General features: G+C 46.0%; 1 protein-coding gene across 1 annotated transcript in view; it reads left to right on the top strand.

The window, feature by feature from the left end:
• Positions 1-6,505, top strand: part of LOC8043520 (aquaporin-9) — a 56,549-nt gene extending 50,044 nt beyond the window's left edge. Inside the window, exon 7 of the mRNA XM_029989272.3 lies at positions 5,193-6,505. Within this exon, the coding sequence (XP_029845132.1) occupies positions 5,193-5,302 (110 nt within the window). The 3' untranslated portion in view covers positions 5,303-6,505. The remainder of the gene's footprint in view (positions 1-5,192) is intronic.
• The last annotated feature ends 14,567 nt before the right edge of the window (positions 6,506-21,072 follow it).

Genomic DNA, 21,072 nt, shown 5'->3' on the forward strand with positions numbered 1-21,072 from the left:
ACACAACGCGGCGTCGTCCTGACATCATCGTAAACCCCAGCGCAAGAAGCAGACGACTTGCCTTCCGAACAAGGAGAGAAACTGAAGGAGAGGGGGAGATGAGAGCCCGTGGTGACGTCACAGCGCCGAACTCTTGATTGGAAGGACAGTGGGTAGACACCTTCCAATCAGAGCGAGCAAAGTGCGTCGTCCGCTCCTAGCGCACAGTCTGGCGCTCGAACGCGGAGAGCCAGGCCCTGTTTTTCTAGTTTCTCTTAAGCTGAGACCGCAGCCAAAAGGCCTGTATAGCTCTCATGTTTGCGCGGCGCTTCTTAGAAGCAAAATCGATCTTTCTTTCTTTTTTTTTTTTTTTTGTTTTTCCTGTCGCGTTTTGATTGGCCGTCTTTGCGCTCTTTCAAGTTGCTCGCGAACGCTAAGCTAGCAGAATTTTATTCATGAATATAAATTTGTGAGAAAAAAAAAAGTAACAAAATCTACCAGAAAAGCATTTTTATCGTTTTGATAGGGCACTGTAAGTGAAAACTGAATTTCGTTGTTTATTTAATTTAGATTTTTGGATCCTCCAAACGCTCTGTTACATGGCGTAGACACATGCTGACACACGCTTGTAAACGGCCTACATACAGGCAGAAACGCACCCACAGAAAAAAAAAGATGATGAGCGATGAGCGCAGTGACGTTACAACTTTTGAGGCTGTTTGATTGGCTCGTTGGTTTTTAACGTTGGCCGCACCCCGGCGTTCGTTATCTTGTAGAATGACTTGCACGTTCCACGGGTGTCAGTTGTTCCGCCGCTGTGCAGTGGTTCTCGGACCTTCTAATAATCGGAACGTGACTTTCGAAAGGGGGTTAATGGGGGATTGTCGTGGCTCATTTCTGTCGTCTCGCAACGCTTTCTGGAACCTGCTAGGAGATCTGGAATTGTATAGGATAAAAGCGCTAAAAAGACGATGAACAAGTTAAAGGACGGCGAACACCACAAAGCGCTATTTGCAACTCAAGTTTAGTAATACTAAAACAGACATACCGTGATATCAAAAAGGCATGTTACCTAGGCAAAGTGCGTTGTCACTATACATTTTATCATACTAGTGTTTACCGTTCAAACGACTTTAAGTACGCCACCTCAGAGCCAATGTTATCGAGAGGGCGCTAACACACAAACCCTCGTCGCACTGCGTTATAAAAAGAACGAAGAAAAGGTCTGATATTTCCCTTGTCATTTCGTTCCTGTTTCGGGCCAGAAAAAGTTACGAGAGAAATATCGGAGGCGTTTGTTATATCACACTGCGATGAGGACACGTGCGTCAGGGCCCCCTCGATAACATTGTTTGGTTGATGTGGCACGCTTAACATCGTTTGAGCAGAAAACATTAATGTGATAAGATATAGATTGACGAGGCATTTTTCTGCCTGGGTGACGTGTTTCTTTAATATCCCGGTGTATACGTTATTTTTTTTTTCTTTGTTAAACTACAGTTGCAAGTAGCGCTTTCCGTCGTCTTTTTACCGCTTTTATACTATACAATAAATCACCAATTAGCCTAAGTACACACTGCCCTTCTAGAGATTCGGAACTCCGCAGACAACGCTATAGCGGAGCGCATGTTCGGTAGCGACGTCTTTGTTGCGAAGGGCGTAAAGGGGGGCGATAAACGGTGTGCGAAAACTCTCTAACGTTGCAAGCAGCATGGATACCGCGTTTTAAGAGCGTTTTCCCACAGTACAATCTCTCGAGTCACGTCTCAAAGCCACATATACAGGCTAGCTCGCGTTTGTAGCTTTTGCTGCTGTCTCAACTTGGATGAACAGAGTTTAGCTCGCGCTCGTATGCTAGGGCAACCAGTGAACAACTACGCCCATGTTCCCGAGCGGCGTGCAGGTCTTCCAAATGTACAGTCGCAGGAGTTCAGCTCCGCAAGATGGCATGTCCGCATGAACAATGGCACAAAGAAAGCCTTATCAATCTGCCTCCTCTATTAATGCGGCATTCCGTTCTTAAGATAGATTGCTTATGTTGTGTAACGTTTTCGATCCTGTCTGGTCACACCTAAGGTGAGTCAGTGCCCTTGTGCTAAGGGTGATGCCTTTTCTTCTTTTTTTTTTCCAATAGTACCCGATGGCGACAGCACGCGCTCACGGGAGAAACACAAAGAAATATTCGGTACCGAAATTCCGCCAGCACAGTTATCACTACGAGCTTGTTCCAAGAGACGGTCCTTCAAGCGTGCTCCAAAACAAAAGACAAAAGAAGGAAGAAAAATGAAGCGTAATGAACAAATTGGTTAGATATGTCAACAGTCTCACCACCATAAGAAAAGCGCAGATGGAGCCATTTGAATAATAACAAGATGCTCAGATAATGTACAGGACACATAATTGGTTTCACGTCCTATACAACGGTCAGCTCCTCACGCTACGAAATATTGTAAGCCTGAGTCTCGTCTTTTCTTCTATCACAAGTAGCAACTAGTTAGGTTTAGTTATTGACTTAACATCGCTAGTTACTGAATCACGTGCCACTATAAAATGACTTCTTAAAACTAATATATAAAGAAGCTTTTTTATCTTTTTTTTTCTCATCTTTCTCCAGGCAAGCCGGTAACTTCTACATTGGTTCCAGGACGGCCATGTTCGAAAACATCCGTGAACATCTCTTTTTCACCACCGTAACGACACACGAAGAGCGAAAAAAAAAACTGTTTTACATGTGCAAACTGACGTCAAAGACTTCGCTGCAGGAGACAGTTTTTGAAGAACTCATTATCTACGTCTCACTTTTTTTTTCGTTGAACCTTTTTGTGTGTGTGAGTGTATCTGAGACAAATTGGGCTAACTCTGAATTACTGAAAGTCATTGTCCATTATGAAGACTGTCAGCATGGCTATCGAGTGCTCAAGACTCTGTGAAAAAAATGTATATAAACTTGTACCATTACTCATATGCTATCTACCCAAAACCGCCAAAGTACTTGGGTAAAAGTGTCCTCGTACATAGTTACTAAGTACAGGAGGTTGTGTTACGTGGAACGAAGTATCGCCATTAGCAGTGCATTATCATTGAGCGGTTTCTGTGTGTTGTCTAACGTTTACAGTTGAAAAAGAACCAAAATGACGTCAAAGCTACAGGTTTCCATGCTAACTTCTTACAGTTCAAGTACCAAACTAGGCTACGAATGTGGCGAATAGAGGCGCGCTATTTGATGTGAACTTTCTAAAATCTGGTTAGTTATTGTCTTTTTAGGATATCAAACTCAGAATACCTTTGTGGGGTGCCCCGTGCCCGCCCAAAAATCACAAAAGCCTTATATACGTTCGTTCTACTATTGATTCAAACGATGAAGAACTCAAATCGTTATCACAAACATTTTCGAGTCTCGCTGAATTCACGTTGCACTGTAGCAAAAAGAGTGGCAGCAGGTTTTGGGAACATACAGACAAGCTTGAAAATATAATTCTATCTCGTTTAGACGCAAAGACCGGATATTATACCTTATTACTTCATCAAACTTTTTCCAGAGTTGCGCAGACTGGTGTTTGCCATTTTAACTATGCCTTGTGTTTAAAAAAAAAAAAGAGTTTTGTTTTTTGGGAAATAAAACTATAGACCTTTTCCACAAGGGCGCCGCCATCTTGAATTGACGTCACTTCCAGTATGGGCGAAAACGTAACTTTGCCGTTGCCACGCCAATAGAAGACATTTAGGATATAAGCCTAACCGTCACACATTCTCGTTTTGGCTCGCCTCTATTTTTTTACTAGTTACAGGTTGAAACGTTTTACTTTTTTTTCGTCGCCCATACTGGAAGTGACGACAATTCAAGATGGCGGCGCCCTTGTGGAAAAGGTCTATACACATCGACCAACTCTCACTCTCCACCCGAACGCAGTGCTATGGCGCTTGGGATCCGGCGTCATTCTCTCGGAAATGACCGTTATCTGATTCAAAATTTATACAAGATCTTAAGAAATTTCCAAAGAGAAAATGGTTACCAACGAAGCCCGCGAATACATCGAGACGAAAGGCGAACGCGACCTTAACCATTTCAAAATTCGCTAAGATCAGGTCGTTAGTTCTAAAACTTGCTGTACATTGGGGCGGAGATTGAGCGCTCGGCAGTGCGTATAGTTTATTTTTGCCGTGCGAAAAAACACAGTTCTCTCTCTCTCTCTCTCTCTCTCCGCACAACCACCGTACTTCAGCACCAACATACATTTTTAAACCGGGACAGCCAAACGTTTTTTGTTTTCTTTTATTATTGTGTGTGTTTTAGCGCTTGTTACGACACTATTCCGCTCTCGGCTGCAACGTATACAAAATAACGTTTTCCGATTTGTCGATAAATAACTACGAACACGACAAGAAACCATAGTCTCATTATACCGAATCTCACCGATCAAAACCGAATCTCTAATATCAGCCTTTCTATTTATCGTACCATTTAAGCTACCTGGAATGGTAAGTATAGGTAAACGCGGGGCGTCAAGCCCCCGAACACCAAACGCTTTCAAAGGTGTACCTCTTGCACGAGCGCGCGTGGTTCCGTCTCATCCTCACGCACTTTCGCCAAGATATGACGCTCTACTATAAGTTCGTCTGCTTCTTGCACGGGGGCTGCAATGATGTCAAAACACCAAATTCTTATTGGCTGATTGAAAAAAAAAACACAAAAAAACACTACCCACTATCCTTCGATCAAAACCAATCGGAGCCCGGCATCGTTCTGACGTCACGGCAACTCCTTTGCAAGAAGCAGACGACTTGCTCGCCACATAGAGTCACTCATCGCTTAATAAGAACCGCAGGGATGTCGAAACGCCGAGCGCTTCAGTTGGGTATGAATTGTGGATGGGCGCAAAACCTTTGTTCTCCACTGTACTCGTCGAACGCGTTTCAAACGCGAAGAAGCCCAAGCGCTGGGCGCCGTAGTGCCGCGTTCCTGGCGCGTTCCAGCACTGGTATGGAGACAAAGGCTTTGCGCCGCCTAATCACTAGTCATTCCAGCCTGAGTACGGCGTTTTCACGTCCCGGCGAGAGTTCTGATGATGGGAAATTTCTCAGACAAATTTCTACGGAGAAAGTACGATCGTCGCTACTTTTTCAGCTCGAAGTATAGTCGTCAACTTCCAGGTGTGCAAAAAATGTCGTAACACGTTTTGCAATTCTTTTTTTATTTTTTTGTATTTTTGCAGATGGAGATCTTGAACGAGGCAAGGTGGTCGAGCTTCAAGAGGCAGCCTACAGACCCATCGATGACAAGCTGAATTTAGAAGCTCACACGAACGAAGCTCTAAAACTTTGATCCTCTCAAACTAATTTTATTTTCCTGTTTGTTGGAGTTGTCGTTATACGGGGGTTCCCAAGGTGTGCCACGTAAGACTGAGTTTAGACGCTTGTAAGATTATTCTTGTAGAACCTTTCACAATTTAGCCCTCTTCGAGATCTAAGGACACTGCAGGGTATAGTGCTCAAAAGACGCCATTGAGCTCACTTTAAAGTAAAATACCCTATTCAGGGTGTTTTACCATAATTAAAAAAAAAAAAGAAGCTTGAGTTAGGTGTTTTTTTTTTTATCCCTAGGGCTAGGTTAGTGGCCATGGAAGCCATTAGATAATAATCGAAACTGGATAAGTGGTAAGCTAGTTAACTGAAACGATTTAATTCACTTTTTTAAAATGTTTTTATTGATAAAATGTAGTCGGAGGATTAAAGCTAGACATACCGTGGAGCCGTGTCGTAAAATTTTTAATAAAATATTTGTAGTGGGCGCCAAGGGCCAAGAAATGTTAACCTTGTACATGGCGTCAAACCGAAACTAAGTCGGCAAAGAGCGTTAGTGACGTCGATTTCTCCGCTTTAGGCATTCTTCACGCAGCTGACGTCAAATGCGGCGCTAAAAAAAATCACGCGTTTTCCTTAAAAAAAAAGCAAAAAATCTGGCTTCACTATAAAAAAAAAAAAAAAAGACACCCTGATACATAAAGTTCTCAGCGAATTTATTTGGTTATATGTATAAGGGCATGTTCCCCGGTGTTGGTTATATCGCCATCTTGCAGTGTTCTCGAAGCTATGAGGAGGAGTCGCTCACTTTTGGAAGGTTTCTATGTCGAATAAGCTACGGATGGTCGTACTGTAAGCTCCGGATGCTATAACTTATTTTTGCGTTTTTCTCGAGATGGACAACTGAAAAGTGCCTGTGTCTAGTCGACTTCGAACGAGCAATGTTTAATGTGCAATATTTACACCCGCATACAAATGTGTACTTGTACCTTCACATCCGAATTTCCCCGCGCTCGTTCTTGTTTTTTAATAAACTGTTGTAGCGTCTTCTGCTGCTGGAAAATGTTTCTGCATGTTCGAGGTATCCACAAAGCCAATAATTTTTTATACTTGGATTTGTTTAAAGTTTAAGTGCAAATAAATACTTAATTTGCGTACATTTGGCTCTTAATTGTGTGTAAGCAATATGCAAAATAAGTTAAAATAAAAGCTATAGAAATGTTGACATTATTGTGAAGTACTTTTTTATAGAGTAAGGTACGAGCGAGAAATGCTCCTAATGCTCCGCCTCCAGCACTCCACTTGCACGTTGCCTTCAGTCGTGCTCTGATTGGGCGGGTACACGATACCGCGAAGTATTACCGAAGCTGGAAAGCTATACTTCGTTTCAGCTTCGGTCCAGACGCGGCCAGAGCTACAAGCGCGAGCTCTGGGCTTTCAGCATCCCTGCCAAGCACGCGCTCTCGTGCAGCGCAAGCACTGTTCTGGGCCACATGCTCGCGCTTGTAGCATCGGCTGCGTCTGGACCGAAGCTGAAACGAAGTATAGCCCTGAAGGCTGAGCTTCTGGTGCATACAATAGACCGATCTCACCAGCTAGTTTGAGTACGCCACCGCTGCCGATATGCATCGTGGGAGCTGTAGTCTTTCTCACGCGCGACAACCCTGCTCTAGGTTCGCGCGAGCAGAGCACGAGGCGGCATGAGCCGTCTCGTGAACTGGCGTCTGCCTCCTCCGAACTACAGTTATGGCGGCGTCACGCGTGCGTGGAATGCTTGGTGAGATCGGTCTATTAACTTGTATCCTACCAGACATGGCTTCCACGTGACGTCGTCGCACCCTGCTGGTGGTCATTTCTCCTCGTGCTGGCCGAGAAAGACCAATTTTGTGGTGCGAAGTTTATGCCACAGAAGGTACACGTGCTAAGCAACAAGGTCTCCAATGTGACTTCAATTCAAGACGCCTATATAGCATCGATAGCTACTCCTGAAATATACTAACTTTGTGCATTACTGTTACTGCCGATCGCTTTTAAGTAAAAAATTTGCATTTGCTGTTCAGCAGACATGAAACAGAAAAAAACACGCTTACGAGCATTTGGCCAATAAATGTGATAAAAAATTAACGACTCCCGATTGGTAAGAATGCTCGTATGTATGCATGATAAATACGGGACTCGAGACTTTAGTCCCACATTCATGTACGCCATACCCTCCGTTTTACGAACATGCCACTTCCGAAGCAAAATCATTCTTAAAAAAAAAAAGGGGGGGGGGGGTTGTGTGTATGTTTACACAGTTTAAAACTTAGTCTGCCTCAGCAGGCGACTTGTCTCCCAGCTGTAGATGAGAAATTAATACCCATGCCCACACGGGCAACTCGAATGCCATTACAGCGAATGACATTTGAGCGGACGGCCAATCAGCGCGCGACACTCCGGGTGTAGCGTATTCCACGCGCGACAGATCGCGAGCTGATTCGCCGATCACACGAATGTCATTCGTTGTAAATGGCATTCGAGTTGCCCGTGTGGCACCGGTATTAGCCAGTGCAGTACAACAGCTAGCCTGGGTCTTTAACATGCACTGCGCACTAATGATACACGACCGCACGCCGGTACGATGTCCACCCAGATCGAAACGGGCAGGGGTGAGGGTTGAACCCAGGATGCCTGGGTTCTGCAGCGAGAGCTTTTGCTCCCCGTGCTCCGAGCTGGTGTGCGCTTGACCACTCTGTCACCGATCCCCCTAAAATGACTCTTAAAAGCAACGCGGCACGTATATTATATGCTCAAGTGACTGGGTCCTGGAAAAGTAAAGAGCCACTATGTATACCTTCCCTGCTTGATAGCAGAACACAAGCGCGCATGTGTGTAGGTGATGTAGTAGAGGAAATATAGGCGATTGAGGGAGCGAGCTCATAGGCCCGTCCGTAACGCACTAACATACAGACGACCAAAACCTGGCAAGGTTCTGAAGAAGCCGCGCCAAGATTGCTCCGGGGTACTAAAGGGACTCCTCGCCAAAATAAGCGTCTTTGGCAGAGCGAATCAGCTAATCAGTTATGCTTATCTCCGCAGACATTCTACAATTATATTGTTTGTTTGTTTTTCTCTCGCGTATTTCAAGACGGGCAAATGATTCTTCAACGCCGCCAAGCAACAACGCCGCGTGTGGTGGCGGTGCGAAGTTGTGTTTCGCGCGTGTGTGGGTATCGAAATCTCGGCATACAAGAGATGTTTTTACGAAGCAGCCTGTCACAGCGTGTTCGGATCGGCTCACAAAGAATGAAGAGGACAACGAGAAACGGTTCATTCTATGCACCAATATAGCATGCACCCGCGCTACCTTTCCCTGTATCTAGTGACTTTAGTATACAACGCTGTCAAAGCTATAGACGCTTTGGAGCAGCTGTGCGTGGACGCCGCCATAACTGACCTTCAGTTTTTGTCTCCTCTTATTACGTCTATTTCACTTCATCATTACCATAGCAGGCCAAGTTATTGCCATATTAGATTCAACTGTGTCCTTTTCTGAAGCATCGGCCTTTGTAGAGGATCGTCAACTACCGTTTCAGTTGCTCGGCATCTCGGTAAGACAAGAGAAGGTCAGCAATGGCGGCTGTAATTTGGCGCGTGTGTAAAGCGTCTATACTGGCGCAAGAGCGTATCTTCATCTAGGGTTTCGTCTGCATGAGAACGCGTGCAAATCGTCTGCGATATGGAATCCCATGCTCGCGCCAGCAGTTTGATAGTGTTATATGAAACAGGGTACAGTTACGGTGTCCTTTTTTTCCGGGTAAAATCCGCCTTTTCCCGATATTTATACCCCTAGTTGACTGTGCTTCGTGCGGGGTCGTACATATCATCGAACATGCATTGTGTGAATGCAAGGAGTACAGCCGTGAAAAGGAGCTTATAGGACAGACCTGAGGGCACAAAATGAACAAGAGGAAAACATTCGTATTCTTCTTGGTGCGTGGATTTCTGCTGCTGAAGGGAATAAAGCCCCGAAAGCTCTGCCGAAATTTCTAACAGCTACTCGCTTACAGAAGAAACTGTAAAGGAGTAGATGAGCAGCAATGGGCAATAACATTTTCCAGTAATTCGTTATTTTTTTTTAATTATTTATATTTTAATACTTTGGTTTTGTGTGCTTTCTCCCTCTCTCTTTTTCTGTTTACCTTTCTTCTATTTTTACGATTTTCGCTTCCGTTCATTTCACAATCTAGCAAACCAGCACTAAGCACTGGTTGACATCATTGTTTAATAAACGCCTACCTTTCTCTCTGTCTCTCTACACGCCTAACATTTTTTTTTTAAATTGGGTTATACCCGATTGTTACTCGAATTAAAAAAAAATGTATTGCACCATTTTTATAATTACTCTGGTTCGAAAACATTTTCTACGGTTTCAGCCGTCGTCAATAAGCAAGGAGAAGTGATAACGAGCACAGCATCAAGACGTTTAAACCAGAAGTTTCCGAGAAGGTGGCCATGCCCTAGCGACCCAGACCGACGAAGCACGCATCATTGTAAGCGACTCGCAACAAGCGATTCGCCAGTTTGCCAACGGGAGAATCTCGCCGATCACCCTCAGAGTCCTGGGCAGCTGTGAAAAAAAAAAATCACAGCTAATCTAAACGCCAGCACACTCGTCGCTTCCCGGCAACGAGGAGGCTCACAGCGCGACCCGAGAACTTGCTAACCGAGCCAAAATACCGTTGGACCCCTCCACTACATCGTTGACGGGGGAATCAACAGGCTGTCCACGTTCAGAGGCATCTTTGACCACTATACCAGTGCGAGACTGCGCTACCCACCTGCGCATCCCTCACTGGACAAGAAGACATCGGTATAGTGTTCTGTTTCAGTTTCGAATCTAAAAACTCCAGCAGAACGATTGTGACCGACATCATTAGGACGATGATGCATGCACGTATGGAATCCCGGACGTGGAGAATGGAACTATCTGCCTTGTGTTCATCAAGATGTAATCCAGTTAAATACAATTAACAAACATGCATCAAACCACTACATTGGCGACGAGGAAAAAGGCAACAATGCTGCGCCGTTCCGAGGGCCGCACTCACCGCGCCACGCCGGACCATGTCGATCCTACCGCATTTCCCAGCCTTCACCGTCTATGAGGACCGCTTAACAGTTGGGACACGCTGGAAAAAATGAATGGCACGCTTCAGAAACTGTCTCGCCGTCTGCAACGTCACCGCACCGGCAGGGTGCAAAGCAATGCTACTGCACTACGCCGGCGAGGATGTAAACGACAGTTTTGAGTCGTCGTATGACGTGCCCGAACCCAGAGCTTCACAACCGTCTAGCCCAACCACGACTGCCAGCGCTACGGGACATCCGGCCGCTGCAATCAACGACTTTGAGAGCGCCATACAAGTTTTAACTCGGCTATTTGAGCCTCGTAGCAACATTGAACATGAACGATTCGTTTTTCGTCAAGAACGCCAGCTTGAAGGTGAGAGCATCGCAATGTACCATGCACGCCTACGCGACATCGCGCGAAGATTCGGGTTTACCGACACTGACGGTGAGACCAAGTAGCAGATAATCCAGACCTGCACGTCAACTTCACTGCGTCGTAAAATACCGTCCAAACCTGGCATGACCCTCTCACAGTTGTTGGACTATACGCACACCATCGAAATTGCGGACCTTCACGCAAAATGTATTATAAAAGACCTCCGTGCTGGTGATAAAGTGGCATTGCACGTCAAGAAGGCACCGCACACGAAGTCGCACCTGCAACAGCGACAACCCAAAGACAACAGGGTCTGTGGTCACTGTGACAGACCAAACACGCGGAAGATCCACAATCTCACAGCTGCACCCTCGAAAGAGTCAATCTTCCAAGTCTACCACACAACTCCGCAACTTCCTCAAACCAAAGTCACGTATGGCTGTCATGATAGTGTGCTTGCTATCATAGACTCTGGCTCTACTGTGGACACCATGGCACAGATTGCCTTTGCTCAGCTATCCCCAACACCAGCCGCGAGTTCGTCTGGGTAGCACATCTTCGCATACGGCTCGAAACAGCCACTACCTCTCGTCGGCAAGTCCCAGGTGCAGCTAAAACACAAAGCAGCAACGTGTGACAAGACCGTCCATATTAACGCCAAGGATCAAGGACCAGTCTCCACCCTACTCAACAGAACGTCCGCAGCAACACTGGAACTTTTCCAGATCATCAACATGGTTCAGACAGACAATCCACTCGCCGTACACCCAGAACTAATCAGTGGCATTGGGAAGCTGAAAGGCACACGTGTGCACCTTTATATTGATTCTTCTGTTCCACCAGTAGCTCAAAAGCCACGACGTGTGCCATTCCACCTCAGAAAAAAAGTAGATACTGAACTTAGGCTTACTGGACGCCGACATCATCGAGGCAGTGGAGAGACCAACTCCATGGGTCTCGCCAATTGTGGTTGTCCTGAAGTCCACAGTCCCAGAAAAGGTACGACTTTGCGTTGACATGCGGAGAGCTCACACAGAAATCCAAAGGAGACATCCAACACCCCCACTCAACGACATGGCTGCAGAGCTGACACACTCCACGGATGTTCTCCAAAATCTACCTGCGCCACGATTACCACCAACTAGAACTGGATGAGTCATCTCGAATGATCACAGCATCCACCACACCATTTCGGCTCTTCCAATATAAACGTCTTTTCTCTGGAATCTGTTCCGCAGCGGAGGTCTTCCAACGGGCCATCTCAAACGCCAATGCAGACATCTCAGGGGCGTTAAACACAAGTGACGATATCCTTATCCATGGCTCCACACAGGAAGAGCATGACCAGGCACTACAGGCTACCATCGAGCGCCTCAAACAGACCGGCCTCACAGTAAACCCAGAGAAGGGCTCTTTTCACCAAACCAAACTGGATCTTTTTGGGTTCATTTTCGGCAGCGAGGGCCTCAAGGTGTCGCCAAACAAAGCATCCGCAATCCAGGAGGCATTAGCCCCTGAGACCACCAAAGAACTGAGTAGCCTTCTTGGATTTGCTACGTATTGCTCACCCTTTATTCCAGACTTAGCGTCTGTGTCCGCACCCCTTCGACAACCGCTCTGGAAAGGTGTTATCTGGCAATGGGGCCCCAAACAAAGAGACGCCTTCCAAAAGATCAAGAAAGCGGTCGCAGATGACACGACCCTTGCCTATTTTAGCCTAGAGGCCAACATAACACTGGTTGTGGACGCAAGTCCAGTTGGATTGGGCGCAGTGCTGGCACAGCACACACCTGAAGACCTTCGCCCAAGACCAGTCTCGTACGCAAGTCGATCTCTCACACCAAATGAACAGCGGTATTCACAAACGGAGCGGGAAGCTTTAGCAATCGTCTGGACCTGTGAACCCTCTCATCTATACATCTACGAAGCACCCTTTGTGGTAGTCACGGACCACAAGCCTCTCCATATAATCTTCCCCCTGCAGCCAACCAACACACCACCTCGAATTGAAAGATGGCGACTTCGCATCCAGCTCTACGACTTCCATGTGCAATACCAGCCAGGAGATCGCAATCCAGCAGACCACTTCTCCCGCCATGCTGTGGATGTGCCTAAAGAACACCTTCAACGATCAACAGTAGAGCCTTGGACACAGCACAGCCCAAAACCCATTCCCTTCATGAGATCCGTGCAGCTGCAGAACAACTGTACAAGGCTGTGTCCGAAACCACCAGCTCCGGCAACTGGTAAAATCTCGAGAAGTCCTTCTCTGTACCCTGTGACCAGGATGAAATCGCCACCCTCAAGAGGCTGCAGGTAGAGCTTATCACACACAAGGATGTCATACTCCATGGCTCAAACATCTTAATCCCGAGACCCCTTCGTCTACGCAGAGTGCTACTGGCCCATATTGGCCATCAAGGCATGGTTAAGACCAAACAACTATTGAGAAGCAAAGTGGTTTCCCAAAATGGACACTTTGTACAGACACCATCCAGACCTGCATAGCCTGCCAGGCGTGTGATTACAAATCTCCCCAGGAACCGCTGCAGATGACGCAACTTTCAGTGAGACCCTCGTCGGAGGTTGCAGTGGACCTCTATGATCCCCTACCATCAGGAAAACACATGCTCGTCATAATTGAAGAATACTGACAGTTTCCAGTTGTGGAAATGTTATTATCAATGTCAGCAGAGCAAATTCTTCCAAAACTCAGAAAAATCTTTGCCCTTTTTGGGACACCTGACATTGTAAAATCTGACCATGGCCCACCATTCTCCAGAAAGGGCATGGCATTGCTGGCACGAGAACTCAACTTTTACCGCCGTTCTGTTGGATTGTGGCCGTTGGCCACAATCCAACAGAACAGTAGAGAGGTCAATGAAACAACTCGTAAAGATCACTTAAAGGAGCTGTGCAACAATTTTTGTACTGTGCACAAATACCGCTTAAAACGGATCCCTAACGTTAATGACCTATGAAACACGCGTTCGTTTTTCACCCCACGCAATAGAAGTCCCAGAAAAAAATTTAAGAAAAACGAGCAGCGTTCACCCCCTCAACTCGCAGCCAGAACAGGCGGCCACGTGATCTGGAGCCGATTATATGCCGCCAGTGTGGATCATAGCCACGCGCTGGGGTTGGCAAAGCGCAGGACACGCGCTGAGTTCCAGACATTGTTATGGCTCGGCTGTTGTCGTCGTTGCAGCGATTGGACACGGGTCACAACCCGAATGCTCCTCGAGCTAGCAATTGTCACGAGCCCAAGTCGAGTGCCCACGTAATGCTCGGGTCCAATCTATGAACCGCATTCAGATATCGTCACTTGGGTGTACTGCGATCCCCGAGTTACGTCATCAAATTTTGCAAAGGAGAGATTGAATGAAAATGATCGCTTTTGTCCTTGAAATTACACCGCAACAAAGGAGTTTCTTGGCCAATGGCGTTGCGTGTGAGTATCCTTGAGTCCCAGGTGTGCCGGTAAGCTCGTCTAGAGAGAAAAACATTCCAATTTAATATCGTTGCACAGCTCCTTTAAACTGCTCGCCTACAGGGGAATGACCTGGAGAGAGAACTTGACACTGTGGGGATTCATCGAAAGAAAGAGAACAAAGACGGCTCGTGAGGCAGGTGAAGCTAGCGCGCGCTCAGGTCGAGCGCGGGTTAGAACGGCTGTGGACAACAGCGAAACGGTTGTCAGTTCTCGAGTCTCCACAACACATACCTCGCCAGTTACCGACAAATTCTTCACCTTACCACAAGGCGCACACCGTACAGCATGATGTTCAGAAGAGAAGCAAAAGGGCCACTACTAGCTGTTATGCCGCAAAAACAGCAAAAGACTGAAACAACGGACGATAAGAAAAAAATTAGCATCAAAGCCTATGTCAACAAACGCAGACATGCACGACATCATAACTTCTCTGTGGGAGAGAAAGTGTTATCAAGAAGCGTGAAACAAGAAGAAAACATCAGTCAGTGTATGACCCAGAACGCTTCACAATAATAACCACAAACGGAAGCACCGTCATTGCTGCAAACAAAGAAGGAAGGAGTAAGCAGAAATTAAACTTGCTTAAAAAAAAACTGCAAGTGCCCAGCTATGTTGGAGGTCCGGAATCATTGCTAGTGCCTAGCTAAAATGGAGGTCCAAAATCGATCCTCAAGCTAATAGCGTCCAAACCAGAGACAGCGCAGCCACCACGTCGTCCACAGAGGCACCATCGGTCACAAGCAGGGACATGTTCAAAAGTGCTCCCCTGTTTGGATACAGTCCCTTCAGGGACTACCCAAACAGGGGAGAGATGTAGTGTTCTGTTTCAGTTTAGGTTTTAAAAGCTCCAGCAGAACGATTGTGACGAACATCATTGATTGATTTGAGTTTTATGGCGCGAGAGCTACCAGGGCCAAAATGCGCCAAGTGCATAAACTATTGCAGAAACAAGGGTTGAAGAAACAGAGCTATAGTAGCTGATGATTTTATAAGACTATGAACGTGAATCGTGTATCACATAAACATGAGTTCTGGGTATAAAAAATTACTATGTCTATGAATTTTAAGATTACACACTGACCATAATCTACAACATTTTAAGATATCTACAATGGGAGTGATATATTTTATGAATAAAAGTTACAACCGGTGTATGTAGCCAGTTACTTCAAGAAATTCTAAAACGCGTCGAAAAGGAACTAGAGGTTTATCGCCAAGAAGGAAGGCTGGGTGAAACGGGAGATGACATCTAAAAAGTTCTGGAAAACATGCCCGTCGCTGTTCATGTAGGTGCCTGCAATTCCACAAGATGTGTAATACAGTCACTACTTTGCCGCAGTGCTCACACTGTGGAGCATCTTCACCACAAAGCAAATGCAGATGTGTCAAGCGCGAGTGGCCAATCCTCAATCGGGACATCAAAACTTCATGGAAACGATTCTTGTGATGGGAGCTCTCCCACACCTCCAAACAAGGTTTGATAACGTGTAGTTTATTGTCAATTTCCCTATCCCATTCTGACTGCCATGCCTTAGTAATTGCTCTTCTGAGAGCTGGCTTAAAATCTTCATATGGCAGTTTAAGGGATATTTTAATCTTATCCTTGATAGAGGCGGCTAGCTCATCTGCCCTTTCATTACCGATAATTCCTACATGGCTCGGTACCCAGCAGAGTTTAATATCGAGTCCAAGTAGGAGAGCACGGTGCAGCTTTACACGCACTTGTTGTGTAAGCCAGTTTTTTTGTGTCGGTAAGGGAGCAAACTGAGAGCAGGGCACTCTGGGAGTCAACAAGCAAAATAGCTTTCATCACATGATTCTCTAAGATATGTTCAAGGGCCATCATTATACCATAAAGCTCAGCAGTAAAAATACTTGCAATGCTATCGATACGTCTTGTTGTCTTGTACTGTGGTGAAAACACTGCAGAACCTAGTAGGAAGAGGTTTTGGCACCATCAGTATAAAATTGTATGTAATCTTGATATTTCTCCAGCAATGCTAAAAACTCCTGCTGAATCACGAGAGGTTCGACTGATTTCTTATGAAATTTGGCCAGTGACCAGTCACATGAAACTTTTACGGCACTCCAGGGAGGAATGCTCTCGACCCTTGTAATCATGCTATTCTCAGGGATTGTAAGCTGCAGGGAGGTTGAAATGCTTTGAAGCCGAAAGCTTAATGGTCGCACAATGCTTGGCTTGTTTTCAAAAAGTCGTAAGAGAGAAGAAGTCTGTACACAGCTAAAGGCGGGATGTGCAGGGTCAGATTTAACTTTGTATCCATAACAAAGGCTAAGATATTGTCTCCTTTTTCCTAAAGAAATTTGATGAGCATCTGCATACAAGCTGAATATAGGCGAAGTCCGAAAAGCTCCTGTAGCAAGTCGAAGGCCACGATGATGGACTGGATCTAGCATTTTTAAAACAGATTCCCGTGCTGATCCATACACAATTGCACCGTAGTCCAGACGGGAACGAACCAGGGCATTGTATAATCGGATGAAACATCGCCTGTCAGAACCCCCAAGACATATGGGAAAGTACTTTGAGGATATTAGACGCTTGCAGGCACTTCTTCTTTAGTTCCTTGATATGGGCCAAAAACGTAAGTTTCTTGTCAAAAACAACTCCTAAAAATTTGTGCTCTTGCTTTACAGGTACAGATATACTATTGAGTTGTAAACTGGGCTCAAGTGAGAGGCCACGCCGCAGTGAAAAAGGCACGCATACTGTCTTTTCAGGAGAAAATCTAAACCCATTTTCATCGGCCCATTTACTCATTTTACTTATTTACTCATTTTATTTTATTATATTGCAGTTGGCGCTCGCAACTCGAGAGGTTGCAGGAAGAAAAGGAAATCTGCACATCGTCTACATATAACGAATAGGAGACAGATGGTGGTATCGCTGCAGCCAGGCTGTTTATCTTCACTGCAAACAGAGTAACGCTCAATACAACTCCTTGGGGGACCCCATTTTCTTGAAGAAAAACATAAGAGATTGTGGAGCCAAACCTAACCTGAAAAGTTCGGTTAGTAAGAAAATCTTGTATGCAACGCAGCATTCGGCCACGGATGCCATACATGTGCAAGTCCTTGAGAATCCCATAACGCCAAGTAGTGTCGTAAGCCTTCTCAGGTCGAAGAGTACCGACACACAGTGCTGTCGATGTACAAAAGCTTCACGTATGGAAGTTTCCAGGCGAACAAGATGATCTAACGTTGAGCGACCCATTCTAAATCCACATTGATTCGTATCTAAAATATTTTCAGCTTCAAAAAGTGCTCTAGTCACCTATTTATCAGCCTCTCGTACGTTTTCCCGAGACAACTGGTCAGCGCGATGGGACGATAACTCGTAGGCAGTGAAGAATCTTTACCGGGTTTCAGCAAGGGAATTATATGCGCACGTTTCCAGCACTGAGGAAAAACAGAAGCTCCCCACAAATGGTTAAAGAAAGTCAAGAGATGTCCCAGGGATTCACGGGACAAGTGCCGCAACATTTCATATTTAATTTTGTCAGGTCCAGGTGCAGATTCCTTTTTTGCTGCAAGGGCCACCTCAAGTTCACACAATGTGAAAGGCTGGTTATATTCTAGAGCATCTGATCCAGACATATCAATTGGCTGCTTTTCCGCCATAGCCCTGAATTTCTGAAATTTGGCAGTGTAACTGGATGAACTAGAGACTTCTTGAAAATAATTTGCAAGACAATTTGCCTGGCCCTTTAACGTTGGCATAGCTGAGGGTAAAAGAGGTATCCTAAAAGAAACATAATTGCCCCGAATTTTTCTCATTCGGTCCCACACCTCTTTGGAAGTAACAAAACTGTTTACTTTGGAAACATACTTCATCCACGAACTCCTCTTGGCTTGTCTCCTTGTCCAACGAGCCTTCGCTTTACTTTTTTTTTTTAATTCAATCTTGTTCCTAGTACTTAAGTAGCGACAAAAAGTGCCCCAGGCCTTGTTCTGAGACCTACGTGTGGCAGTACACTCCTTGGTCCACCAAGGCTTGCACCGCTTCGGAAGATTCCCCGATGTCTGTGGAAGAGAAATATATGCTGCATTTATGATTCGGTCAGTAATGTGCAAGGTTGCATTCTCCGGCGTCATAGATAAAAATTCGGTAGAGTCAAGTACCGCTTCCAACGCAAAAAGAGCCTAGTCCGCATCATCCAACTTCCACCTGGGGATGCTGGTTCGAAGAGAAGGGAGTGATGCAATACTTTCTAAAATTACAGGAAAATGGTCGCTTCCAAAGGGATTGTCTAAAACCTTCCATGAAAAGCATGGAAGTAAGGATGGTGATGAAAGAGACAAATCTATAGAGGTGAAAGTATTATGAGATGCACCAAAAAAAGTTGGATCACTTCCATTTAAAAGGCAAAAGCCAGATGATAACAAAAATCGTTCAATGACCCCACCACGGGAGTCTTGGCGGGCACTGCTCCACATGGGGTGGTGCGCATTAAAATCTCCTAAAATTAAAAAAGGTTGGGGAAACTGGCTAATGAGTCCTTGAAGGTCCTGTAGATGCAGTGAAATATTTGGTGGTAGGTAGATTGAGACCAGTGTAATAAGGCGGTCAAGAAGCACACGGACTGCCGTTACCTCCAGCGAGGTCGTCAGAGGAACTGGAGCACAGGCTAGACCGCTCTGGACAGCAACAGCCACTCCACCAGACGAGTTGCTAGATGATGCACGGTCTTTTCTGAAAATTTGATGGAGCATCTGCGGGGATTGCACCAGCTGTGAGGTGGAGGGGTCAATTGAGCATATATTATGCCAATGTGTTGAGTTCGAGGAAGAACGCCAAACGCTTCAAGAAACATTACAAAAAATAGATTCGCGTCCGTTTAGTGCTTTCAAAGTGCTTGGCAGCTGGGACAAACCGAACAGTTTATGAAGGCCACCGAGGCTCTAATACGATTTCTGAGAGACACAGGACTTTCGGACAGACTCTAAATGACTGAGAACTTTATATGAGACTGCTTACATAATTCACTAGATCATAATCATCTTCATTGACAATTTTCACCTCATATTCCTACCCCGCTGCTATGTCCTTCCTTCCCCCTCTCCCTATCCCCGGTGCAGAGTAGCAAACTAGAACTGACGTTCGGGTTAAAATCTCTGCCTTTCCTTCATAAAGCACTACTACTACTACTACTGATGGCGCCGTAAAACTTTGGCATGCGTGTCCCTAAGATGAGTCTCCTGCAGACATATGGCCACAGGTCGAAGCTCATCGAGAAAAAATTTATGTCATCAATATTAGAAAAAAGGCCGCGACAATTCCACTGCATGATACTATACTTTGGCATCTAGAGAAGAAAAATTTATATATACAAAAAGAGATTTAAAAGGAGATTTTAAGGTTTAAAATCTATCTTAACGCGTGGCGTGTTCTGTTCTTTAGGAGGGTCTTTCTGCCTCCAAGTGGGCTCACTGGCGACACAAAAGGAGGACTCTGATCCTGAGAGTGGAGCATCCTCCTCGGATCTGGGTCAACTTTCGTCCATGGGCTCGTCTGTTGCCGCCGGCTGCTGACCCTTGGAGGTCGACTGCTTCGGCGGCTCCCCGGGCTTCCTTTGGGGAGCAGAGGAGCGAGGGGGCAGGCCTCGGCCCTTAGAGGTCAAAGGGCCAGGTGGAGCAGGGGGGGTCAGCCCCTGCCCTGAGGTGGATGCAGAGGAGGCAGCATCCACTTTACGGTTCGAAAGCGGTGTCACTGGCACCGCTCCCGAAGACGAAGGAGACCTCGACGGGAGGCGCAGACTGTCCGTAGACGTCTGCGTTCCCGTTGAAACCATTGGCCGCACCGGTTCCCTGCGTACGGCCTCGGCATAAGAGCCTTTGGATACAAAGGCGAAGCGCTTCTTTGCATCAGCGTATGAAATATTTTCGGTAACCTTCAAGGTGAGGATTTCTTTTTCCTGTTTCCATAATGGGCAGGATCGGGAGTACGCTGGGTGCTTACCACTACAGTTAGCACAGTGGGGCTCATTCTCGCATACATCAGCGACCTGCTCCTTGCTAGAACACTTGGCACAAGTGTCACTTCCTCAACAGTTCCATGACCCATGGCCAAACCGCTGGCATTTAAAACACCGCTGAGGGTTTGCCACATAGGGGCGGACGCGGCACTGGAGATATCCCGCCTTCACAACTTCAGGAAGTGTAGTTGACTCAAATGTAAGGATGATGTGTTTGGTCTTGCGTTCTACACCATCGCGGCGAAGGGTAATACGCCGAGCAGCGATTACTCCCTGTGTAGAAAGGCCCTCAACTACTTCGGTTTCTGTACACTCGAGCAGGTCGTCTTCCGAGATCACCCCTTGAATTGTATTAAGTGTTCTATGAGGTGTGACAGTGACTTTGTAATCAGTCACGCAGTGACTGATTACAAAGTCACGCAGTGAATCACTTTGTGTCTTACTGAGTATCTCCACTAGGAGATCACCAGATGCCATCTTTTTTGCATTGTACAGGGTGAAACAAGGAGACGGCAGGCTTTTTAAATCGACCGGAAAATTCGTTTTCTTAGCCTATCGCGCTACGACTTTGTGCAGCGTTGCCCACAGATGGTGCATTTGTTTTTTGTAAAATTTGCAAAGAACGAATTTACCTGAGGAAAAAGTAAAGAAAGAAAAAGGCTTAGCTCCTATGGAAACGCAGCGAAGCCACCGGTCTTCAAACAACACGGCGCCGTTTCGCACGGGAGACAAGAGATGGCGCAACGAACGCCGCCACCGAACGAGCACACGGCGCCGAGAGCCGGCGGATTTAGCAGACAATCTTTTCGACTCAA

The sequence above is a fragment of the Ixodes scapularis genome, unplaced genomic scaffold, assembly GCF_016920785.2.
Source record: "Ixodes scapularis isolate PalLabHiFi unplaced genomic scaffold, ASM1692078v2 PGA_scaffold11__112_contigs__length_91849675, whole genome shotgun sequence".
Classification (NCBI taxonomy): domain Eukaryota; kingdom Metazoa; phylum Arthropoda; class Arachnida; order Ixodida; family Ixodidae; genus Ixodes; species Ixodes scapularis.